General features: G+C 37.5%; 1 protein-coding gene across 3 annotated transcripts in view; it reads left to right on the forward strand.

Moving 5' to 3' along the window:
* The window catches only part of TRIM33 (tripartite motif containing 33), a 172,519-nt gene that overhangs the window by 136,028 nt on the left and 9,367 nt on the right, over window positions 1-27,124 (forward strand). For all 3 annotated transcript variants that reach the window (XM_069090302.1, XM_069090303.1, XM_069090304.1), the window contains exons 9-16: window positions 431-705; window positions 5,130-5,294; window positions 5,898-6,098; window positions 12,400-12,532; window positions 16,276-16,339; window positions 17,062-17,221; window positions 21,321-21,667; window positions 25,827-25,950. In XM_069090302.1, coding sequence (XP_068946403.1) covers window positions 431-705; window positions 5,130-5,294; window positions 5,898-6,098; window positions 12,400-12,532; window positions 16,276-16,339; window positions 17,062-17,221; window positions 21,321-21,667; window positions 25,827-25,950 — 1,469 coding nt within the window. The remainder of the gene's footprint in view (window positions 1-430; window positions 706-5,129; window positions 5,295-5,897; window positions 6,099-12,399; window positions 12,533-16,275; window positions 16,340-17,061; window positions 17,222-21,320; window positions 21,668-25,826; window positions 25,951-27,124) is intronic.

Raw genomic sequence — 27,124 nt, forward strand, 5'->3', positions numbered from 1 at the left:
TTACTTAGAATCTTCAGGCAGAAATCGGATGACTTTCTGTTAAGGTTGTTTTAAAGAAGATTCCTGAATTGTTTGGAAGATTAGACAAGTTAACTCTACTATGGTTCTTCCAATTCTAAGATTCTAAGTAACTGAATAAAACAGCCATCAATTGGGAAAAAATTAAAATGAAAGAAACAAAAAGCCATCTTTGGCACTTGACTATAATATCTCTTTGTATCCCCAGAAAAAAAGTTCTTTTGATCTCATACAGGAGACATTTCTTTATTTTCCATCTCTTAGAACTAGCCTTGATTTCCCTTCTTGGTTTTACTGTCCCTGTCTACTCCTTCTACTGTTAATAGCACAGGACTGGGATGGGTAATAGAACAGAAGGGAGTGGAGATAATTTATTTGACTATATATAAACAATTTTTTTGTAATTCCACAGGTAATCTGGTTATTGAAAGTAAACCAACCCCTGGTTACACACCTAACGTAGTAGTTGGACAAGTTCCTCCAGGCACGAATCACATAAGTAAAACACCTGGACAGATTAACCTAGCTCAGCTCCGCCTCCAGCACATGCAGCAGCAAGTATATGCCCAGAAACACCAGCAGTTACAACAGATGAGGATGCAGCAGCCACCCGCAGGAGCAGCAACTACAACAACGCCACCACAGCAGCATCCTAGACAAGCAGCTCCTCAGATGTTGCAGCAACAGGCAAGTACTGGAAATATTTTTCCCTCTGTAAATTGATAAAGTAGATTCCAAACCCTTCAGATTTAAAAGCATACGTGTTTGTGTATGGGTATGTATGTGTGTGTGTTTACTTTTTGAAAATTGGATCTCTCCCTATTTCTGCCAAGCTAGAAGTGCAGGGGCCACTTGTGAACCTAACCCTTACAAGCTGTTCAGCACAGAATTTCTGCTTCAGTGACCTGGATGACTTTGCTACTTGTTAGATATCATGATACCTCTCCCCTCCCCTTTGAGCAGCTCACTGTCTTGTTGGCCTTAGGCTTAGTGCTGTCACTTCATGATTTTAGACAACTGCAACTCACATTTCCAAGTTCAAGCAATCTACCATCTTCAGCCTCCTCAGGAATAGGGATTATAAGTATGTGCCCAGATGTCCAGCTGATAGTATATTTAAGATGGAAGAATTTGTCATGTGGAGAATATTGGACTAAGTCTTAGATCAAAAAAGAAAATTTGTTTCTCTTTCTAGAGGGAGGGAGAGAGGGAATTTTTTTTTTAAAGCAATCTGTGTTAAGTAACTTGCTCAAGTTTACATGGCCAGTTATTTTTGTCTGGGAGCCAAGTATCTGAGGCTGGTACCGATCCCAGGTCTCCCGATGCTGGGGCCAGAGCTCTTACTCACTGCGCCAACTGGCCACCCCAAGAGAGGGAATTTTGAAAAAGAATTTCTGAAAAACAAAAATTTACCTTTTTTGTTCAGGGCCTCCCTCCTGTTGAAAATGAAAGGAAGATCTTTCTGTCAATTAAGAATTTTATGACTGTAATAGGTGGTATGACAAGGTGCACACACATACAAATCTACATTGGTTGTAAAAAATATTTTTCTCATTTTGTATTATTAGTCTTTTACTTTTCCATCAGGAGGTAGGTATCATGTTTCATCATTAGTCCTCTGGAATCATAGGTGGTTATTATGCTGATCAGCATTCCTGAGTCTTTTAGAATTGTTTGATTTTGCTATATAAAATTGTTATAAATTTTATAAATTGTTATCCTAGTTCTGCTTACTTCACTTTGCATCAGTTTGTTCAGGTCTTTCTAGGTTTCTTTGAAACCTTTCTTCATCTCTTTCAGCATAATTGTATTCCGTCAAAATTATAGATCATAATTTGTTCAGCCATTCCCCAAGTCATGGGTGTCTCCTCAGTTTCCAGTTCTTTGCCACTGCAGAATGTGCCAATATAAATTTTATATATCTTTAGAGTTTGTTTTGCTTAGGAATAATTCCTCCCTTACTTTACCTTCTATCTAATAACTCCTTCCTTCTCCCCTTTTCTTCTTATTTCTCTCTTGAGTGATATATATTTCTCTACCCAACTGTGTTTTATGTGTGTATTCTTTCCTCTTTCAACCAGTTAAGGTAAGTGAGATTCAAATGTTACCTGCTCCCTTCCCCCACCTTTTCTCCCTTGTTGGTATAGACTTCTGCTTTTACTCTGTAGTTATATTAGATAATTTTCTGTTCTTCTTTTAAGAGCATCAAGACATAACAAGACATAACCCTCAGACCTTCTGTCTAATTAGACTTCCCCTAGGACCACTAATAAAAACAGAATTAACTGTGAACATATGTCATCTCCCAATATTAGAATTTAAATAGTTTATCCTTGTTTGGTCCTTTACAATTGTTTTATATTTTTATTTTTTTCTTGACTCTTATCTTTGTACTTCAGAATGTCTACGTAGCTCTAGTTTGGGTTGTTTGTTTTTAAATCAGGAATGTTTGGAAATCCTTAGTTTCATTAAAGATCACTTTTTTTCCCCTCCATAGGATTACACTCACTTTTGTCGGGTAAACTATTCTTGATTGAAAGCTTATATATCCTTTCCCTTTTGGGTTATTGTGTTCTAAGCTTTCTGCTGCTTTTGAATGGTGGCTTCTAAATCCTGTGTGATTCTGACTATGGTTTCTTGATACTTGCGCTGTTTCTGGTTGCTTTTAATATTTTTTTTCCTTGACTAGAACCTCTGAATTTTATCTATCATGTTCCTGGATGTTTTCATTTTGGGATTTCTTATAGGAGGTAACTGATGGATTCTTTTATTTCTACTGAGGTTTTAAGAGATCTAGGTAGTTTTCTCTTAAAATTTCTTGAAATATGCCTAGGCTTTTTCTTTTTTGGTTATGACTTTCATATAGATACATCCTTTAGTTATCTCTCAGTTATCTTTCCAGGTCACTTTTTTTACACTTTGAAATACTTTATATTTTCTTCTATTTTTTCAGTCTTTTAACTTTGTTTTAATATCTCATATTGTCCAATGGAGTCATTATCCTTCCTAATTTTCAGGGAGTTTTTTGCTTGGGCAAGATTTTGTACCACTTGTTCCAGGCTATTAATTCTAACTATTTCTCCGACATCTCTCATTTCTTTTCTAATTTTTTCTTGTGGCACTCTCATTTGAAAAATCACTTGTAGGCTTTTTTTTTTTTTTAACTTTTGTTTCATCTCATCCAGGAATTCTATTCAAATACTTGTGCCCAAGCTATGTTTTTCTTTCTGGCTTTGCCTTTAGATGTTTTGGAACCATTTTTTTCTTCTGGGTTTGTTTCTTGAGCATCTCTTTCACTTTTTTATGGTGAAATTAAAAAAAAAAAATTTCTTTGCTTATCCTTCCTGCCTACTTACTAACTTTGGACTTTAGGGCCAGGCTTTGCGTATTTCTGGAGGGAATATTTGGGCTGATCTTGTGTCCTTTAGATTCCTGTTCCTCCTTCCCTAGGCATTTTGAGTGTTGGGTTATTCCAAGATCTCCAGATCTCTCAGTCAGGGGACCTGCAAGCTTTCAGTACTCCCAAAGTTGTCTAATCCAGGGCAAAGTCTAATCGCACTGCTCTCCTAGTCTAAGCTCTGCAAGTTCCTGACCTGAATTTAGGGCTAAGCAACACATCTGTGGGCTTGCTGTGATTAGAGTTTCAATAGATTGCTGCTGGACTGAGCCATTACTAAATATTTGGTAAAACTTTCCTGATTCAGAGTGAAAGAGTCGTAGGCTTCATTTTGGGCAGGAATCCCTGTTCTGGTTATTCATCTGCAAGTTTCACTTAGGGCTAGAAGCTGGAACTGAGATCCTACTCTGCTCCTGCAGTCAAAGCCACACAACTCCTGGAGTTTGTTTGTAACAAGTTTCTTGCTCTGTAAACAGCTTTGGGTCCTTGATGACTCTTCACCCTAAAATACTACTTTTAGGTTCAAGTCAGTCTACCATGATTGTGACCAGGAACTGGGCAGTAAGTGACAGAGCTGCCAGTTGTCACCTTTCAGCATCCTGCATGAAATTGAGGTGCCCAGAAATATGTCAGAGACCTATACTTGCTCAGGTGCACAGCTTTGGCTCTTCTTCAGGCCCCACTTGGCTATAATGCTCAGTGCAAGAGCTCCAGCCCAGTCCTAGGCCTAGTGTTCATAGATTTCTCTGTCTGACTCCATGTTTCTTTGGGGGGGCGGAGATGGGGGGAGTTAAGGGCAGCTGACTATAATCCTTCCTACTATAATCTGCTACCTTTGAGATGCTGGCTTTTTAAAGTGCAATAAGATTATCAGTGTGCTTTAGAAGCTAAATTCACTAAAACCTTCACTGCCTAAAAGTTCAGAAGCCTCTCAAGATTCAGTTCGAGTACCCCATACTCTACTCAGAGGTTCCCAAACTTTTTTGGCTTACTACCCCCTTTTCAAAAAATAAATAAATAAACTACTTAGCACCCTCCTGGGGTTAGGTTAGGTTACATTAACCCTTATTTTTATTCAGCGACCACCAATTAATTGCACCTGAGGGCTACTACGCTTCTGCCTGTAATTGCCCACTTTGGGAACTTATGCTGTACATCAGGCCTGTAAAACTTGCGACCTCACTTAGGCCCTCGGACCACTTGGTGCATGCCAAAGGACTTTAGGTGGCCTGCAAAAAATCTAGAGGAACACATCTTTGTATGTAAAGGAAATCCTTTGGCTGCTGCAAGTGACAGCCATAAGTTGTGCAGGCTAGCTTTTACATGAAACATTTCTCGCTTAGACTAGTTCAATCACTTCTCCCCCACATCCCATTACTTTATATCTCATTTGTATATATTCATGTGTGTACCTCCCCAGTAGAATTTAAGCTTCTTTAGGGCAAAGATTTTTACTTTGTATGCGTATTTGCAAGTACCCGAGGACTTAGACATTAATAAATGTTTATTTATTGGATGATTGATAAAACACATACATTTATTACAAAATGAATTATTCCAGCGTTTTAAAAGGACTACAAAACTAGGGTGTGATTTTTACCCTCAGTCTATGCCAGGATATTCTTCCTCATTATGTTAAAAACCCATTTTCCCTCCCAAATCAGAGGTATATGTTAAAATATAGTGACTTATAGACACTTTCTTTCTCTGACAGCCACCACGATTAATCAGTGTGCAGACAATGCAGAGAGGAAACATGAACTGTGGGGCTTTCCAGGCCCACCAGATGAGGATGGCTCAGAATGCTGCTCGAATACCAGGGATACCCCGGCATAGTGGACCTCAGTATTCTATGATGCAGCCTCACCTCCAAAGACAAGTATGTCTAGTATTATCATTATGACTTTGGCCTTAGTGCTAAAAGCTTTTATTTTTATAGAAAGTCTCTTTTTAAGCCAGTAAACTAACTTTGCAGTTGATCTGTATTTTAAATAATTTTTCTCCCTTTCTTTAGGAACAATAACAACCCAATTCTTCGAATAAATGTTTTTATTTGAAAATGAAAAGAATTTGTTTCTTATGTAGGCACTATATGCACTAGGTTTAATTCTGTAGCAATGAGATTAACTTGCATGGCATATAGAATTAATCTCTTTTTTATCTGTGACCTTACATTTCCTTTCCTGAGCTGCCGTCTCAGAATAGCCACACCTAGATTTTAGAACTTCCATCTACGGCCACCTTCTAAATCTTTAAGTTGCAGATGAGTCACTGATCTGCAACAGTGGAAGAAAATTTCCTGCTTGAGAGTCTCCTACACTGATAAAATCATAAGTCCAGACCACTCTTCCCCTAAAAAAGAGAAAAAGAAAAAAAGTCTGATTGCCCAAACAGTCACTTCTAAATGTTAGAATTTTTGTGCCCATGACTTGAATTAAAATGTTCAGTTCAATATTAATGGTAGTGTCTTTCTTCCTAACAGCATTCTAACCCAGGACATGCCGGGCCTTTTCCTGTTGTATCTGTACATAATACCACGATCAACCCTACCAGTCCCACTACAGCCACCATGGCAAATGCTAATCGTGGTCCTACCAGTCCTTCTGTTACAGCAATAGAGCTTATTCCCTCTGTAACCAATCCAGAGAATTTACCATCCCTTCCAGACATCCCACCAATACAGGTCGGTACTAAAATTAATGACGTTTTGGTAGTTGGATGAATCGTTTAATATCAATAGAGTTCAGATCTTTAGATTTCCCTTATGCCAGTTAAGTGACATTCCTGTGTCTATATGTGATTATATAAATCAGAAATATTGCGAGTGCCACCTCATTGTTCCCTCTGATCATTTTTTTAAACTCACAAGCAGATGCCCCCGGTACAAACTATACTTTTGCAGAAATTAATTAGTAACTTGAGATAAATATAAACTATAAAGACAGTCCAGCTCTTACAATCTACTCCAGACCTCAAGAGACCCACCTTAGTGGAAGAGCAGCACAACACACCCAGAGTGGAGCCAAAGTTGTTATCTTTACCTACAGAAATTTATTAAATACCTACTTTGTTCAAAGCACAGCCTACTTTCCACAAGAAGAAAGAAATAAGACAAGGGCTAGGCTTGGACTGGAAATAAGAGAAAACGCTAAAACCGGGAATCAGTCTTACAAAATCTAAAGCCCACTGAGGGAGGAGAGTACATAGGGTGGGAAATTGCTCACATATTTATTATATGGATTCAGTTCATTAAGTCTATATTAATTGCCATCTGAGTGCAAGGCACTATACTTACACTGGGGGAGCTGGAAAGATTCAGCTAAGACATTCTACCCACATGTGCATAGCCTCTTGAAGAGAGCAGAAGAACTTTATACCAACTTTGGTAGAGAGATTAGGAAATACTTCATAGAGAAAGATCTTTTGTGAACTTGTAAGGATGGGTAGGAATTCAGTAGTCAAAGAGGGTATAAAGGAAAACCTTGCTTTCATAGGCAACTGAATGAGTAAATACATGAAAACTGAAGAGCAAATTGTATATTTAAAGGACAGAAAATGGTCTAGTCTAACTGAAGTGAACAGAAATAACATGAGGAAGACTAGAAAGGTGAGGCAGCCCCCAAGGGCCTTGAACCCTCTGTAAAGTACTTTGAGCTTTCATTTGGCCAGTAGAGTCATTGATGATTTTAACCAGGGGAGCAAGATCACCACATCAGTGCCTGAGAAAAACTACCTGCAGTAGAGTTGTGATATTTATATGAGATAATTGTGTAAAGCGTTCTGCAGACTTGCTTCTATTTTGCAAATACGATTATTCTGGCACTAGTATGAAGCATTACTGGAAGGAGCAGAGAATAGGGGCTGTGGCAGCCTATTGGCTTGGTGACACACTCTTATACTCTGCCCTTGGGGAGGTTAAGGCTGATGGGTTTTGACTTGGGGAGTTTTGTTTTTTGACTTTGGGAGTTCTGAATCATTGTGGAGCTAAAGCTAACTATATGTCCACACTATTTGGTCCCAATTAAATTCCATTTCATTGAATTCTTAAGTGTCTACTATATGCCAGGCACTGTGCTAAGTGCACCAGTATGGGAGTTGGGGATGGATGGGGGCGCCAAGGGGAGTGCCACCAGGAAGCCTTAAAAGACAGCAAATTGGCCCTGGTTGGAAACTGCCAGGTAAAAGCTTATAAAATGGAATTAATAGAACTTGATTAATGATTGAATGTGTTTGGTGGGAAAAGAGGCAGTGATAACAACAGCAACAACAATAGTAATCATAATAGTTGCATTTTATGTCACCCTTTAATATCTGCAAAGTGCTTTACATACATCATCTCTTTTAATCCCCATCAGAACCCTGGAGGGTAGATATTAAGGCAGGATAATCCCTAACCACAGAGGTAAAATCTGTGGAAAGTGAGGCTCAAAGAACCTAAGTGACTTGCCAAAGGTCTTGTAACAGATAAGTGTCTGAGCTAGTTTTCAAATTTAGGCCTCTTCTGACTCCCAGATCAAATTTTTCCCCCCACTTATACCTGAGGCATAAGATAGCCACAGAATCATAAACATAGGAGATAGTATAAATAAACTGTAATCAGTAGCAGCAGCCAGGTTTAGGAGGAAAGATGATAGCTTGGTTCTGTCTGTGTTGAGTTTTAGGTGGTGATAAAGGCTTCCAGGTGAAGATGGTCTGAGACAGAAAGATACAGGTCTGTAGTTTATGAACAGATATCACAATAAAGGTAAAGCTCTTTGTAAAGTTAGTAATTGAAGCCATGGGAGAAAATGAGATTGTCAGGCGAGGTAGTGTAGAAAAAGAGGAGAAGACCCTTGGGGCATAGCTACATTAAAGTATCATGACAAGGATGCTAAGCCATCAAAGAAACAGAGAAAAGACACATAAATGGGAAAAAATCTAGTAGGTATATCTAGTAGATGGGTAGATCTAGAGCCCCTCCAACCAAGACAAGAAAAAAAAAGTTGAGAGGAATAGTCACTACCAAAGTTACTGAGGGCTCAAAGGAAAAAAAACTTTGGATTTGTTGATTATGTGTTTGGTGACTTTTGATGACGCAGTTTCAGTAGTTGAGGGAAGTAGAAAGCCAAAGACTAGGTATTGAGAAAATTGAGGCAACAAATGTAGACCACCATTTAAAAAAATATGTAAGTAGTCAGGTGGAATTATGGCAGAATGGGATAGCAGAGCCTAATTATAATTAGTTAAGGCTTTTTTTTTTAAGTAAATTTTTAGCACTGTCACCTTCATTTTCCAAATGTATTCTCTCCTTAATAGCTAAATATAAGAAGAGAGAGAGAAAAAAGTTTAGCAAAACTTTCCAGCATATCAGAAAAGAGTTTATTTTGGTTTTATAGTTTTCCAGACCCATAGTCCCCCACTCCTGAACAGAAGCCAGGGGAAGTGCTGGTAAAGCTTTTTTAGACTTGAGTAATCCAGAGTATTTCTAGACAAGCAGTGAGGAATCGATCAGTGCTGATCCTAGAAGAGGCAGGAGCTAAGACGACCAAGGGGCATGGAATGTAGTTAATGTCAGTAAGGAATAAACATCTTTCTTCACAAGAAATGGTTGGGGAGAACTGAGGGAGCTCATGTTGTGACCTTGGTCTGTAAGCAAAACGAATAAAATAGTTGGAACAATTATGGGGAGTGAGATAGGGAGTTTATAACAGCACCATTAATCCCAGCTGAGGTTTATTTATATAGATAAAAAATATGACTTGGCTGTTGGGGAAATCAGTTCAGCAGTTTGAACTGTTTTTTAAAGAGCTTAGTTTATGTGTGTCTGGTATTACTGAGTGTGTAAAAAAGCCATACAGAAAAATAAAACATCTATGTGTGAATTATCTGCTTTGTTATTTGTATTGAATTTTAATCCTAAGGCAACTTGCCTATTGCTTAGTATACTTTCAGATAGCTTTCACATAATCCTCCCTATTCATTGAACTCAAGGAATAAAAGTAGTTTTTCATAGTAGCTTCAAACAATTAAGATAGACCATGAAGTAAAAATCGCAATTTTATTCCAAAGCCAAATAGAACTTTGGGGTTACCCACCCATATATTCATTATTGCTTTCCCTTCATTCCTTCAAGTAGTTGAGTTCCTCATATAGAAAAGATATTGGAGTTTAGCTCTATGTCTAAATAGACTGAAGAGTCTTTAATAGACTCTTGGATATAACAGCTCGAGACTTAAAAACTCTCAGTACTCACTATACTAATGACATCACAAATCCTAAATGAAAAATGCATAAATGGAGAGGTACTTAGTATAATGAATGTAAGGTCTACCTTGTAGTCAAGAAGACCTGGTTCAAGTTTTCCCTCTTGCCCTGCTATTTCTGTGGCCCATGGACCATTTGTCTCTTAGTGATGGGGGGAAGACTGTAAGTTATAGATAAGTTCCCTATCCCTATAGAGATACAGTTTCTTCCAAACTCAATAAGTATATACTTAAATACATGAAACAGAGAAAATAGGTCCAAGATTCCTTTGTCTAGTCAGGGAAAGTGTTTTGAAAGATTTTTACTCTGAATTATTACTTGAAACTGAAAGAATTTTTTTTTGCCACCAAAATATTTTATTTGCTATTAAATGTTTAATAAACAAAAAACAAACTTATTAACCAATTAACCTTTTATAAGATAGAACCCCCCAAAAATTAACAAAGAAATGCTTTTGTTCTTAGTTGTCCCCTTGCTACCTGCCTGAAACATCTTTAGCCCCCTTTTCTGTCCTCCTGCTTTCTTTATTTTTTAAAGTTATTGACATTGTACACATAGTTATAACTTTACTTTCACTCTGCATTACCTTGTATAGGTCTTCTTATATTTCCTTGTAAATTTCATGTTCATAATTTTTTTCTGACACCATTTTATTATGTCAATAGGCCATAATTTATTAAGCCACTCTCCAACTGTTAGATAGATAGATATATATTCCAGTTTGTTTTTCCTGTTACATATGGCCTAATTATGAGTATTTTTGCTCATATTCCTACTTTTCCTTTTTTATTATTTTTTTAAATAACCTTTTCCATTTTTTAACCATTCTCTTATATGGGAGAGAGTGGAGATAAAGAGGCTGTGGAATTAAAGAGAAAAGGAAGGAATGATCAGGTTGGCTCCATATCATTCCCACTGTGAGTTGGAGTTATTAAAATATAAATAGCCTTCTAAAAATAATTTAGTTAAATCACAAGTAACTGGAACCATGAGTTACTATGAGGAGCTAAAATGGTTTGGGACATGCATGTGTCCCTAACTTTTTTTTCTTTTTCCAATTGAATTTTATTTTATTTTCAGGTCTGAATTCTCTCCCTCTCACTTCCCTCTTTTCCCCAATCCCCATTGAGAAAGCAAGAAAAACAAAACCCGTTACAAACACGTATAACCAAGCAAAACAAATTCCCGCATTGGCCATGTCAAAAACAAAACAAAACATAAGCCTCAGTCTGCACTCTGAGTCCATCACCTCTCTAACTAGAGGTGGGTAGCATGTTTCATCATGAGTCCTCTGGAATTATAGTTGGTCATTGTGTTAATTAGAGTACCTAAGTCTTTCAAAGTTGTTGTCTTTACAATATTGTTGTTACTGTATAAATTGTTCTCCTGGTTCTGCTTACTTCACTTTGAATCAGTTCATGTAAGTTTTCCCAGTTTTCTCTGAAACCATCCCCTTCTTAATTTCTTATAGCACAAGAGTATTCCCTAGCACTCATATGCCATAACTTGTTCAGCCATTCTTCAGTTGATAGGTGCTTCCTTGCTTTTCAGCTTTTTACAACCCCAAAAAGAACTACTATAAATATTTTTGTATATATGGGTCCTTTTACTCTTTTTAAAAATCTCTTTGGAGAATAGACCTCATAGCAGAATCTCTGGGTCAAAAGGGTATGCACAGTTCCATGTTTTTGAGACATAATTCCAAATTATTCTCAAAAATGACCAGACTAGTTCTCAGCTCCACTGACAGTGCAGTAATGTACCTGTTTTCCCACAGCCTGCAGAAGGGAATATAACATAGAAATAAGGAAGCCATTTCAGGCATAAAAGGAGTGAGTTAGCTTGAGAGAAGGCAAAATGGTGATTTAAAAATGAGCATGCAATAAATTAAATGAGAAATTATTGTTATCCTGCAGTTTTTAAACATGGTAAAGTCTGCTCTTACTAATGGGGTAAATAAAAAAGTAATGAAGTAAACTAAATGGAGTGTGTTTTAATGTTTAACTTTTGTCTATGGAAGAATTTAATGTATTTAGTTTTAATTGTAGCTGTTAAGTGAATAATGGAGAGTGTATTAAAATCTGTTTTCACGTTGCCTCACTAATGAAAATAGTGTGTTATTAGTCACATTGGGGCTTTCAAATGATAATGTATTTTTTTTTTTTTGAAAAATGATATTTTTTTTCTTGTGGACTTACAATGTCATCTTTGTAGGGAACTCCAGATGAGGAACTTTCTTTGGGGATGCAGATCAGGACCTTCTCTGGGAGGTTAAGGGTCTTAGACCCAGGTCTAGCTCATGACTCTGAGACTAATTCTGGTGACCTATAGACAATTGAAGAAGTGGATAGAGGCAATAACATGTAACTTGAGTATATAAAGTATCACTTCATCTGGAGTAATGCCTAACTATGTTTGGGGCACAAAAGTAGTTCCTAAACTTTCCAGAGTAGAAGAACATTTACTGACCATTTACTGAAACATGGAATGATTTTTTTTTATGATTAACTTTTAAAATTTTATTTGTTTCAGCATCTTATACATGCATATCAATGGTAGAAAAAAATCACAAAATGGGAGAAAAAGTGATGAACATATGACTTTTAAATTAGGTCTAATTCCTGTCACCTTGCTTGTCCTTCAGTTTTTTTGTAGAGTAAAATGTTTCTAATTATAAACTGTTAAACTGTTGAATTTAGGTTCCACCTAGATAAAATTTTGTCCCTTTTTTTCCTCTTTAGTTGGAAGATGCTGGTTCAAGTAGTTTAGATAATCTCCTAAGTAGATATATCTCAGGCAGTCACCTACCCCCGCAGCCTACAAGTACCATGAATCCCTCTCCAGGACCCTCTGCCCTCTCACCAGGATCATCAGGTAAAGTAAAGAGGAATTGCTATAATATTTAACTTTGATCTTGAAACAAGCAAATATCTTTAAGTAGTAAAATACATTATTTTTGTGTCCCCTCCCTTCCTCCTCTCCTCTCCTCTCCTCTCCCCTTCCCTCCTCTCCTTTTCTTTCTTCCTTCCATCTATCCATCTAGTGATAACATTTTTCACACATTTACTAACAATATTAACACTTCTCTATACTAAGGATTGTACTGGTTGATGTTCAGAATTTAAGAAGTGCTGTTATTTTCTCTGGGTCTCGTCTTCAGTTGCAGTTAAAAGTTTGTGTTTGACTTTTATTTTTATCATATGGAGTAGAAACGAGAAAAATAAATTTTCTTCGAGACAGTTTTATATTATTTCTGAGGAAGTGCTGTCATAAATAGTTAAAAGGAAGAATAAAAATTAAGAAATTAAATTTATTTTAAACATAGATGTTTTTAGAAAAAAACCTTTTTGTGGAAGCTTGTATCTGAATGTTTTATCTAGTGTCACAATATTAGGTACTTCACTTGAATTTGTACTATATTTGACAACAGCTTCTTTGGCATTTAATGCAAGCTGCTATTATTATATAGTTTGACTTGCAGAAGATGGAAGCAAGACCAGGTGACAGAAGATTAATTTAAGAATGTGGCACAGTCCTATAAAAGTGGTGTCAGGAATGCTTAGCTCCAAGTGAGCTGAGACTGGTGAGGGAAATGGAAGACAATTATTAAGGGCTTTTAAAAAGCACATTTGGAGAAAAAGGAGAATTGACAAAGGATAGGACCTTTGTTTGGGGTTGGTAGAAACCTAAGTGCAACAGAGAGAAGGCAGAATTGCTCTAATTATTTTGTTTCTGTTTTTTCTGCAAAGGAGAGTGATCATCAAAATGGCTAAGAATAAAGATGACTAACAGGGAGTTGAGAGCAGGATCAGTAAGGAGATAGGAAGAGAACCTTCAGCTGCCCAAATGAACCATCCTCAGGTCCTGCAAGTCCTCCCCAAGGTCATTACAGACCATGGAAGACATGAAAGGCATAAGAGGACTGGATAAGGGCAGATATCCTCTGTAGACCACTGAACTTGACTTAAGTTTCTGGGGAAATTCTAGGGAAGGATCTTTAATGAGGTATGTGATTATCTGGAAAGGAAAAGGATGATTACATTGAACCAGGGTGGTTTCATTAGAAAGAGGTCTTGCCAGATTAATCTCCTTTCCTTTTTTGATAAGCTTACTGAACTAGTAGATGAGGAAAATGCTGTGAATATAGTTTTACTGTATTTTAGCAAATCTCTTCTTGTAGAGAGGGGCAGTTAGGCTGCTGCACAGTGGAGAGAATGCCAGTATCAAGAGTCAGGAAGACTTATCTTCCTGAGTTCATATCTGACCTCAGATACTAACTGTGTGGCCCTGGACAAGTCACTTAACCTTGTTTGCCTCAGTTTCCTCATCTGTAAAATGGACTGGAGAAGAAAATAGCTACTTGCCAAGAAAACCTTAACTGGGGTCAGAGAGAGTCAAACACAACTGAACAACAACTGCATTGTTATGGAGTAGATGGAGAGATACAGATTAGACAGTATAGTCAGATCAGGTTAGAACAGGTCAGATGGGAATTATTAATGTATTCCATGTAGGCATAATAGGAGGTGTCTGGTGGAGCACCTCAGGAATCTCCTTGGCCCCATCTGTGACTTGGATAAAGGCGTGGCTGATATGCTCATCAAATTTGCACACAAAACAAACTATGGGGAATAGTTAATCCAGTGACTGGCAGGTTGGGGCTCCAAAAGAATCTTGATAGTCATGGAATTGTCTCTAACAAGATTAATTTTAGTAGGAATGAATATAAAGTCTTGCACTTGTTTCACCCCAGCCCCTCCTCCCCCTGCCAAAATCTGAAGCATAAAATGGGAGAAGGAAATGGATTAACAGCAGTTGTTCTGAAAAGATTGGGGGGGGGGGGTCTTAGTGGATTGGAAACTCAGTGTGAGTCAACAATATGATATAGCTGTGAAATAATATAATGAGATTTGGGGCATCATCAAGAGGTTGAGAGTTTCCAGGAATAGGATGGTGATAGACTCACTGTATTCTGCCCTTTAGAGTATGTTATTCAGTTCTAGGCACTGCAGTTTAAGGAGGACATTGATAACCTGTCAAGTGTCCAGAGGAGGGTAGCCTGGATGCTATAGCAAACTTTACTTACATTTCACCAAGGTATTTGACAAAGTCTCTCCTGCCATTCCTGTAGACAAATTTTAGAGATATGGGCTTAGATAGTATAGAGTTTTGTGGCTTTGGAACTTTTGAAATGATCATGAGTGGGTTGATGCCAAATTGGAGAAATGTCTCTAAAGCAGTGTCATGTCATTTTCCTTGTCCTTTTAATAAGCAATTTTATCAGTGACTTGGATGAAATCATAGAAAGCACACTGATAAATGGCAGGTGACATGAAATTGAGAGATAGCTAACAGTGTTAGAATCCAAAATGGGCACAAAATCTCATTGATCATCTGGCCCGACCTGTGTGAACAATGGATGAAAGTTGCAAAGAGTCATTTTAAGCTTGTAATGAGAAAAAAGCTTCTGAGCAGTTGAGTAGTCCAAAAAATAAATTAGGCTGCCTGTGGTTCCCCCCTTACAAGAAAGTTTTTTAAGTAGACTTATTGAAGATGTTATAGAGGGACACCAGGAATTAGTTAGACTTGATGACCTTCCAAATCTTATATTCTGTGAGTTCTTAAGATCTCTGCTGATTGGTATTTTTGTCAAAAGAATGTTATTTATGACTGAGAGTGCATCTATTAGAATTTAAGTGTGGATTTGGAGTCAGTGATAGAAAAGGAATATATACTTTCTACAGCCATACCGTGTTTCCCCGATAATAAGACACTGTCTTATTATATTTTTGGACAGAAAAACACCAGAGGGCTTATTTTCGGGGGAGGGCTTATTTTAATGAACATTGACAGTAATTTTAATAAACAGGTAAATGTGAACAAAAAAAATGTACCTTTATTCAATAAGCAAATCACTGGGGAAGAACAGGATGACGCGCTCACTGCTGCAGCTCTGATTGGATGCAGCTTGGAGCGTGGCGTGCGTTTCACGGGGGGAGGGGGGGGGAACGGTGCATACAGAGGGTACCGTAATGTAGTGTGTAGCGCAGGGGATCACCTTCACTACAGTAGCAATCTCAATAGGGCTTATTTTCGGGGTAGGGCTTATTTTAGAGGAATCTTACACAGTAAGGGGAGGGCTTATTTTCGGGATAGGTCTTATTATCGGGGAAACACGGTATTAATTAGGCTCGAAAGACATTTCCTAGACATCTAGACAAACAGTTTATAAATGGACTCCTTTATGTTTCTCTAGGTCAGGGCTTCTTAAACTTTTTCTACTCTGGACCCCTTTTGGAGTTGCATGGCCTGAGGGTATACTCAGTGCAAAGTGAGCATCTTTAGTGTTCAGAATCCAAGTTGTAGTGAAGTTGGGCAATGCAACACAGACAAGCACTGCCAGAAACACATTGGATTCATTATACATTTGATTTTTAATTAATTTTTGGTTGCACATTCAGAAATCTTGTATTGTTGTCAGGTTTTTGGGTAGAGATCCACACTCACTTTCTAGAATTGTTGATTTGGGTTATTTTAATAAACATAACTTGAACACTTTTAGTTAGAAACGTCTTTGTGTTTGCTCTTGACATACCTTTTGCCCTGGTGTCTTTTAGGCTTATCCAATTCCCACACACCTGTGAGGCCACCAAGTACCTCCAGCACAGGCAGTCGAGGCAGGTAAGTGTTAGCACCACTTGGAAGTATCAGGGATAGGAGAGATTTGCATGGTAACTGCGGTGATACCTTATTGTAACTGAAAGTGCCCGATTTAGTAAATAGATCATTAGTCATACTTTGTATTATACTGAAGAAGAGATTGGTGTTATGGATACTTAAGAAGATTGTGGATGGAGAAGATGTTCATCCCTAATACTGTTTAAGGTCACACCTCCAGTTTTTATTGGCCATTGCTTTTTGTTTAGGAGCTGGATAGAGCTTATCCCAGCTTCATTGATCCAACATTAGGAGGTATCATGTCAGTTTTCATCTTGACTTAAATAAACAGAGCCTGCTTGCTAGCAATACCAGTGTTGTCCCATCTTTCTTTCAGAAATGAAATTATCAATGTTCTAAACTAGCCGCCTGGGAAAATGACAATTTGCAAGGCTGAGTACTTTTTATGCACAAATGTCTTAGTATTTTAAAATCACATAGTCCTAGTATCCTCTGGAAATTTGAAATTTTTTTTTAAACTTGGAAAGCAAAATTTTGGGTTTTTTTTAAATCTACACTGCAGTAGTGTCTTCTTTTTAATGGAAAGGGAGCAAAGAAACCAGATTTCATTCATTGTGAGGTGCACTTATATTCTCCAGTGTTAATAACTTGCTTTACCCAATTCACTACTCATAGTTTAGTAATCATTTTTACATGTTATATTTTCACATGTGCATGATTTTCAGCTGTGGGTCATCAGGCAGAACTACAGACAAGGCGAGTCTTAGCTTCAAATCTGATCAAGTAAAGGTCAAACAAGAGCCTGGGACTGAGGAAGAAATATGCAGCTACTCAGGAACTGTTAAACAAGAGAAAACGGAGGATGGCAGGAGGAGTGCTTGCATGGTAAGGTTCTCCTGGATCCCAAAGGAAGGATTTGGGGGGAGGGAGGGGTCATAAATATGTCTGTACCTAGTTTTTCTTCTCTCTTTTTAGTCCATTTGGTTGAGGGTGTTTGTGATTCTAGGAATCACTTATTCTTGGATTTTCATGCCTGGAACCAGTCAGATTGCTCTTTTAATTTGTCGTCAGCAGTCATTTATTAAAGGCTTGTTTTGTAAACACTGTAAGTAGAAGGTAAACTCAGAGGGAAAGTACTAGAATGGGAAGAGATGGGATATTCATGAAAGGCTCTTATAGCAGGTGAAATCTAAGCTGATTCTTGAAGGAAGCCTGGGAGACCAGGAAGTAGAGACAGGAAGAAAGCATTCCAATCAAGAGGGAAAAAGAAGGTCAGTGTTGCTCTACTGTAGGGTGCATGGAGAGGTTGTGAAGGACTTTTAAAGCCAAACTGAGGATTTTATATTTGACCCTAGAAATAATAGGGAGCCCCAGGGGCTGATCAGGTAGGGGAGTTGGGGGTCAGATACATTCTGGGAAGTTGCTTGGATAGTTGAGTGGAAGATGGAGTAGATTAGAAAGAGACTCTCTAGGGGGTGCAACCAGAAGGCTCCTTTCAGTAATCTATGTATTAATGGTGGCTGTGTGAGTTCTGGAGAGAGGGATATAGATGTCATGAAGGTAGAACCAACAGAACTTGCAGATCTTAGGAGGATGGAAGAATTTATGACCAAACAAGAGATAGAGAACATTATGAAATGAAAATGGATGATTTTGATTACATTAAATTGAAAAGGTTTTGCACAAACAAAGCCAATGTACCCAAGATTAGAAGGGGAGCAGAAAGTTGGAAAACAATTTTTATAGCCAGTGTCTTCTGATAAAGGCCTCATTTCTAAAATATATAGAGAACTGAGTCAAATTTCTAAGAATACACTTCATTCCCCAGTTGGATAAATGATCAAAGGATATGAACAGGCAGTTTTCAGAGGAAAAAATTAAAGCTATCTGTAGCCATGAAAAAATGCTCTAAATGACTATTGATTAGAGAAGTGCAAATTGAAACATGTCTGAGGTACCACCTCACACCTATCAGTTTGGCTAATATGACAAAACAGGGAAATGATAAATGAAGATGTGGGAAGATTGCAGTACTGATACATTGTCAGTGGAGTTGGGAAGTGATCCAACCATTCTGGAGAGCAATTTGGAGATAAGCACCAAGGACCATAAAACTGCATAGTCTTTGATATAGCAATACCATTACTAGGTATGCATCCCAAAGAGATCATAAAAAAGGAAAAAGGACCCACATGTACAAAAATATTTATAGCAGCTTTTTTTGTGGTGGCTAGGAATTGGAAATTGAGGCGATGGCTAGGAATTGGAAATTGAGGCGATGCCCATCAATTGGGAATGGCTGAACAAATTGTGGTAAATGAATATAATGGAATACTATTGTGCTATAAGAAATGAGGAGCAGGCAGATTTCAGAAAAATCTGGACTTACATGAACTGATGCTAAGTGAAGTGAGCAGAACCAGAACATTGTGTACAGTAACATCCACATTGTGCAATGACCAGCTTTGATAGACTTACCTCTTCTCAGCAATGCAAGGATCTAAGACATTTTCAAAAGACTCATGATGGAAAATGCTATCCACATCCGGAGAAGGAACTATGGATCATGAATGCAGATTGAAGCATACTGTTTTCTCTCTCTCTCTCTCTCTCTCTCTCTCTCTCTCTCTCTTTTCTTTCTTGTGGTTTTTTTCCTTTTTGTTCATATTCTTCTTTCACAACATGACTGATGTGGAAATATGTTTGACATGATTGTACATGTATAACCTATATCAGATTACTTGCCATCTTGAGAAGGGGAGGGAGGGGGGAAATTTAGAACTCAAAATCTTATACAAACGAATGTTGAAAACGAAAATAAATAAATTTAAAAAAAAAGAATTGACAGGACTTGGCAATAGATTGGCTATGTGGGATGAGTGCTGGTGAGAATTTGAGGAAGAAAACAAAGTTGTGGATCTGGTGACAAGACAAATGGTGGTGGTACCTTTGGCTATAATGGGGAAGTTTGGAAGAGGGGAGAGTTTGTGAGGAAAGAGAAGGAGTTCAGTTTTGGACTTACTGAGTTTAAGATGTCTCAGGATATCCAAGATGGAGATGCAGGACTGGAGGGCAGGAGAGATGTTAGGTCTAGTTAGATATATCTGAGAATCATCTACATAGAGATGATCATTGAAATCCATGGGAGCTGATGAGATCCACCAAGTCAAATAATAGAGGGAAGGAGCTACAGGACAAAGTGTTGGGGACCACCCACAGGTTAGAGACTGACCTAGATCAAGATCCAGCAAAAGGAACGGTCAGACAAGTGGGAGACAAGTGTCAGGAAAACCTAAAAGGGAGAGAGTATCCAGAGGTTGATTGATGGTCCAGAGACATCGAAAAGGATCAGGGTTGAGAAAAGATCATGTGGTCTTGGGCGGTTTGGCAATTAAGAGATCATGACTAACTTTGGAAGGAGAAGTTTCAGTTGAATCATAGGTCTGTGAGAAGAAAAGTGAGGCACTAAATTTTTACTTAAAGAAGTTGTGATGAAAGAAACAGGACAGCAGCTAGTGGGGATGGGTGGATCAAATGAAGGTTTTTTGAGGATAGGGAAGACATGGTTGGTTTGTTTGTAGGTAGTGAGGAAGGAGCCAGTGGATAGGGAGAGATTGAAGATCTCTCTCAGGTTTTCTATGAAAATAATTTTATAATATGGAATTCATAGAAAGTGGGAATCAGGTGTCAGTATATTCTGCTTTACAGCTTCCAGGTTCTATATATGTGAGTTCACGTTAAGGTTAACTCAAAGGCTCCTCCAAGGAGGATGCTAGTTTATTGTTCTGCACCCATTTTTCTATCCTAATGACTAGGAAGATGTGAATTATGAAAGGGGCACAGGATAGTAATGTCATTGGAATAACTGTTACTTGACTTCTGTTTTTTTTTTTTTTACAAAATAGTAATTCTTACTATTAAGTAAAGGAAGCTCCAAACTCCTGTTGTTATAGCCAATTTTTATTGTTATAGCCAATTTTTATTGTTCTTCATTCTTTCCTGACTCCCAGTTCCCAAATTCTATGACTTCTTTTCTAGTTGGCATCTAGCGAAGGTAACTTAGTCACAAGGTTGAATAAGTCCACAATTGACTCTCAATTTGGTTTCTATAGATTTTATGAATATAGATTTTGCTAAGGAGTTGGGGAAATGGGAATTGTATTATTGCCTTTTAAATTCAGGTGTTATTCATAGATGATTACAGTTGCCATAAGTCTCTGTGCATTTGAGTGATAGAATGTTCTAATTAAGTATAAAGGTCGTATTGCATCTAGAGGTTTGGGGGTTTGGTTTTTTTCCCATTCTTTTTCTGGCAGGCAAAAGGGATTTTTATTTAATTAAGTTTAGTGTAAGTATAGAACATATTGTAAACATGTAGCACATTCTCTCATACCATAATAAATGTTACTTTTATATATCTGCCTTAGAGTAATGCTACAGAAGGTTGATGATTTCCAGAATAGTTTATGATTAGACTTGGCTAATTTTCCTTTTCCATTTCATAAACTGTCCACAACTTAAGAAAGCTATATGGCCAGGGCATTTTTTCAGGAAACTTCGTAAGTACATGTCAGCAAGTAGAAAATAGTGACCCCTAGACAACTGTAGCTTTTAGAAATAATTTTCCTTTGTTCTGCAACTGATATACTTACAGAAAATCATAATTAGGGTAAATACTACTCCTGGGATTTCATATTCTGGTATATCTAAATGACTTTATGATAGATGATCTATGGCTTTCTCTTAATCTATTTGCATTAAATAATGAAGAGTTAGCTATCTCTAAGTGATGTTTTATACTTATTCTAGGAGCCTCAAAAATATCAGAAAAGTTTTTAAAGTATATTTGTGATTCCGATACACTCTTATGATAAAAAACCATAGACTTATTTAGAGACATTTTTGTAAACTCTGGATAACACAATGTGAGTTTTTTTCCCTGTAAGGAAAACAAGATGGTTCTGATGCTATTGTTTTATTTTAGTTGAGCAGTCCTGAGAGCAGCTTGACACCACCTCTCTCAACCAATTTGCATCTGGAAAGTGAGTTGGATGCATTAGGAAGCTTGGAAAATCATGTCAAAACAGAACCTATGGATATTGGTGAAAGTTGTAAACAGCCTGGGCTCAGCAGTCTTGTCAATGGAAAATCTCCAATGCGAAACCTAATGCACCGTTCAGCCAGGACTGGAGAAGGCAGCAATAAAGAGGATGACCCAAATGAAGACTGGTGTGCTGTGTGCCAAAATGGAGGGGATCTTTTATGCTGTGAAAAGTGTCCAAAGGTCTTTCACCTCACCTGTCACGTTCCAACACTTCTCAGCTTTCCAAGGTACAAGAAAACAAATTTACTGTTTCTGAAATTAATTCTTAGGAATTTTAAAATAGTTATCCTTTTGAGGAGTCTGGTCCCCAAAAAACCTAGAGCCACCATATTTCTGCCAAGAGACCTGCCATGTCAACCATGACAGCTTAAATGATTTCCTCTTTTTTCATATAGAAAAGCTGAATCATACTATGCCCCAGCATTATAAGTTATTAGGACAGGAGTATACCATTTTATATATAGTGAGAGTCTTGACCCCTTTGGTACTTAGGTCCTTCTTCCTTAAGGTTAAGTTTATTTTAAGTAAAATATCGCCATTTAATTTTGTATTCATGTGTATTTTTTATGTAACAGAGGGAGGAAAAAAAAGTATTTTTGATGGAGATGGGGCAGGGAGGGGTAAGGGGATTTGCAGTATGAGGATTGATGAAAAGAGCTGAAAATGTAGTCTAGAGGAGAAATGATTTGTAAGTGTGTGGTGATCGTTGACTTCAAATATTTGAAGAGATATCTGGTGAAAGAGGAATTAAATTTATGTTCTCTAGGACATGTCTAGAACCAATAAATAAATCAAGCTGTAGGAGTACAGATTTGGGCTGTATAATTTTGGAATGGATTGCTTTGGAAGGTAGTGAGTTCTTTGTTGATGGACTTCTTCAAACCTATATTTTGGACCACTTGGGGTTTTTGTAGAAAGGGATTCCTGCTTCATGTGGGGGCCCTTCTCAGCTCTATCTCCTGGCTTCCTTCAGGTCTCAGCTAGAGACTCACCTTCTGCAAGAAGGCTTTCCTAGGCCTCCTTCATTTGAGTGCTTTGCCTTAGAGGTGAGCTCTAGTTTTCCCCGTCTATGGCTTGTTTGTACATAGTTGTTTGCCTGTGAGTTCTTTACAACAAGGACAATTTTTGGCCTTTCTTTTTATCTTCAGTGCTTAGCTCAGTGCCTAGCACATAGTAGATGTTTAATAAAGGCTTGTTGACTAACTGATTGAAACCACCCCTCCACCGTATATCATGCCTCTGTGCCAAGCTTGTGAACCAAATTCCTCTGTCCTTCCTCTGTCCACACAGAGTCATTAGCATATCCAAGACTGACTGTCTAAATATAATCTAGAATTTTTCCAGGAATCTGAATTAGGGTCACTAGTCTTAGAGTAGTTTGCAGATTACATTCTCTTCCCTTTTTTTGCAAATCAAGGCAACAATTGTAATTCCCATATCTTCTGGGACCTCTTCTCCATCCTCCTAGAGCTGTCACTGACATTGGGTCAGTGTTCGGCACTCAGTGCTCTAGTTCTTGTAGCTCAGGTACCTTGAATTCTTCAAGGGTATCTGAGGTCGCTTACTATTTACTACCTCACTTTTCTGAACTATCAATTCTATATTTGCTATTTATTTTCTTTTCCAGTCCAGAGGTCAGTGAATCACAGCACCACAATTAGAAGGGGCTCAGAGTCCATCCAATTGAAACCCTTTATTTTTCAGATGAGGGAATCTAGGCTCAGGAAAGTTAAGCTACTCCTACACTGTAACATGAGCAGAATGCATCAAGAGTGGGAATGTGAACCCAGATCCTCTTGCCCCTGGCACTTGCCCCTGTACCATGTTGTCCCCCTTGGTAGAAAAACCAAGCAGAAGCAAGTGGAATAATTCTGCTTTCTGTATTCAGTACAGTGCTTCCATCTTTGATCCTCCTTTCCCCCACAGTGCTTTAGAACATACCCTAAACTGTTTTATTGTTCTGAGATTGTGTTGTAAGAAATGGTTAATCAATGTCAGAAACACCTGGAAAAAGGTGTCTGAACTGATGCACATCTAAGTAAGCAGATTCAGAATAACAATTTATACAAAGACAATGATATTGTAAAGTTAAATGATTTTGAAGGGCTTAAGAACTCTGATCAGCAAAATTATTGACCACAATTCCAGAGGATTTTTGATGAAACATCACTGGGGCGGGGGCAGCGTATAACCAATGTAGAATTTTTTTTCTTCTCCTGCAGAAAACCTTTCATTCTTCTTAACATCTATTTCTGATGACAGTCATTTTTTTTTTTAATCACCCAAATTGGAATCCTTAGAGGTTAATTATTTTCCTTTTCCTCTCATTCCTTCCCCATCTAATCAGTTTTGAAATCCCCTTGGGTCTACGCTGCATTGTTCCTCGTATCTGTCTCCTTTTCCTCGGCTTCTACTCATACAATAGAGATAGTACTAGAATCAGGACCTGGGTTCAGATCTCTCCCTCTGATAATTATTCCCTTTGCTGAGTCATTTTACCTTTGGTCTCCTCCTCTATAAACTGAGCAAGCTGGATTAAATGATTGCTAAGCAGCTCTAGAGTAGTAATCCTGGTTCAGGTATTTATGATTTTTTCTGAGCTGTGCTGAGATCTCTTTACTATCATCCCTTCCTCAAGGCCAGAATATTGAGACATTACTCACAGTGTCTGTTTAAAATATTTCAATGTCCTCTTATTCCTTACTGAATAAAACAACTTCCTTAGCTTTGTATTCAAGACCTTCCACAATCTCTCTAATTGTAATCTTACAGTTTTCATCCAAATTCTACTACTCACCATGCACCAAACACTCTGCTTTTGTCTGCCATTTGTGGCTGTCTCATGCCTGAATAGATTCTTCCTTCTCACCTCCACCTTTTGAAATCTTTGTTTTCATTCAGGGCCTCAGGTTAACACTTCTATTCCCCTGTGAAAAGTGACACCTTCATCCCTAAATCTCTTCTCTTATGTCATAGGAATGTAGTGACTCCTATATGTGTCTCCCATTCTCTTATTTTGTCATGTTATTTGGGCACGTGTCTCATTCTCCCTGCTATACTAAGGGCTGTAGTTTTTTTTTTCTTTCATTTTTGTGTACACCTAATTGATGTTTATATCTATTTCTTTCTAAATCCAAATATAAATATACGAACAGAGTTATGTAAAACCAAATTGAGGAAAGCTGTAAAAGCAGCTTGACACTTTAATCCTGATTGATTAAAGCAGAGATCTGATTGACTAATTCTCTTCTTTGAAAATATTTGATCCTTTATTCATAGGTTCCCAAAGTGGGTGATACCTCCACAAGGCAGGTGCTGGAATGATGGGGGTAGGCGGTGGGAGTAGCATTTGATGCAGTTGGGGTGCATTGAATAAAAATTAGTGTTAATCTCTAACTTAATGCCAGGGAGGCACTGAGTAATTTTTTTTTTAGAAGGGGCCAAATACTACTAAATACTACTTATTTAGTAGGCCAAATAAGTTTGGGAACCTCTGTTTTGTATGGTTAAACCATGCCAGAATTATTTTAAGTGCTTTCACCTAGGTCTTGGGAATATCTTCACTTTATAAGCCTTCTCTTTCCTTCCTTTGTAAAAGAGTCGAACTTTAATTCCTTGGTTTCAAATACAAGGATCATCCCATGTTCTTTTATGTCCTAAAAATATCCCAGAATGTCGGAATTCTAGGATTTTGTTACTGGAAGAAGAGAAAGCATTTGGTAAAGTTCTGTAGCTACCACATAAACAGGTGTGTATATGTTAGCAGTATCATCCCACTCTAGTAGGCACTGATGCCAAGCCAAACTCTCTTCAGAGATGACTCATTAGAATCAACCTCTGTCTTCTCAAGTTGAATATAAAATCCTGACAAAAACAAATTGTTAGGATAAAGTAAAAGATGGCGTTATTCATACAAAGAACAGATGGCACAGATAGGTGTGTTTCACTTTGTGTCACTGCACTCCTAAAAATGTATTTGAATGAGAATTTTCTAAGTTGAATTCTGTTTTCATATACAAAGGAAACATTCTGTTTTCTTCCTTAATAGTATTTTGTTTCTTTTCAATTACATGTAAAGATAGTTTTCAACATTGGTTTTTGTAAAATTTTTTAGTTCCTCCTTTTTCTCCCTCCCCAAGACTGCAAGCAGTCTGACAGAGGTTATACATGTACAGTCATGTTAAACATATCTCCACATTAGTCAGAAACATTCTATTTAAAGGAACCTGCATCGAACCATTTTGAAAAGCAGTTGGTTATTTTATGGTGTCATTAATTACTCCCTCTTATGTCTATTTTACTAGGGCATATTCACATAAACCTATGGGAAAAGAGCTAATAAAGTCATTTTGAGAACTTGGACTGATTATGTGTCTCTCTCTATAGTGGAGAATGGATTTGCACATTTTGCAGAGATCTTGGGAAACCTGAAGTTGAATATGATTGTGACAATTTGCAACACAGCAAGAAGGGAAAAACTGCACAGGGCTTAAGCCCCATGGACCAAAGGGTAAGTGCCAAATAGTTGGTTTGTCATGGTTTTAGCAAGATGTGCCTACTTGGCACTTCTTTATAATGAACACTCAGCTCACACAGTTTTCACCAAAGGGCTAGTCTTGAATTTGGAAACTAGAGGTGTTGGTTAGAATGATTTAATTCACATAAAGTCTCTTTTGTCAGTGTTTCTAGTAAGTGGCTAGTACTTGAAGATAGGAGATAGTATTTACTTTATATGATAACCTATTTTTTGAAGAAATATTTGATCACTTAGCCATAGTAAAGTGGATTTCATTTGAGGACATTAGTGATTTTAAATAGTAGATTATGGGGATAATTCCCAAAGAATTTACCTTTCAGTTGTGTACTAAGAAGAAAGTTTCTGAAGCCAGTAAAAAGTCCATATGCAAGATTTTTATATTCATTCTCATGTGATAGCATAACTATCATCTCAGTAACCTATGTATAGATAGTTTATAGCAATTTTTTTTATCCCAAATTGATGAGTTTTGGTCACTGGGCATGCTGTCTTCTGCTAACAGTTGCTATGTGTTCATTTCAATATGTGCTGTAGTGTATCATAGAAGATAAACAAATTGGTCACCTCCACCCCCAAATAAAGCATTCTGCAAAGTCCATAATTGAGCAATTAATAAATTGTTCTCGACTCCCTCCCATTTGTTTATTATTATTAACCAAAAGTTGACTTAGAAATATGGCCTAAGATGCCTATAGGCATATAATTTTAGCAACAGCCTTTAAGAGAGTTAGTTTCACTTCATAGCCTTTTATTTTCTGTCATAATCTGTCTTTTGAAGAAGACATTTGTGGTTTGGCAGAAAGAATACTGGATTTGGAGTCAGAGAATATAGGTTCAAATTTAAGCTCTTCTTAGTACCTGTGTGAGTTTAGACAAATCTCTTCATGGTTTCCTCATGTATAAAATGATGGGGTTGAACTAAATGATCTCTTAAGTCCATCCACATCTAGTTTCTCAGTTTATGTTAGATGACCTAGAGATGAAAGACTATCATTTAAATCCTTAGTTATATGAATTCTGATGGGAAATAAGGCAGGTTTCCATGAATGCGCAAACTATTCTTAAAAAGTTTATAAGTAATGGATTAATATTGTTCGAATTCTAAAGAATATCATTAGAGGAAAAAGATAATTCACAAGTTTTCTTT

Source organism: Petaurus breviceps, unplaced genomic scaffold (genome assembly GCF_028583685.1).
Source record: "Petaurus breviceps papuanus isolate PSGF00001 unplaced genomic scaffold, PetGlider_PUasm1.0 186, whole genome shotgun sequence".
NCBI classification, from domain to species: Eukaryota; Metazoa; Chordata; class Mammalia; order Diprotodontia; family Petauridae; genus Petaurus; species Petaurus breviceps.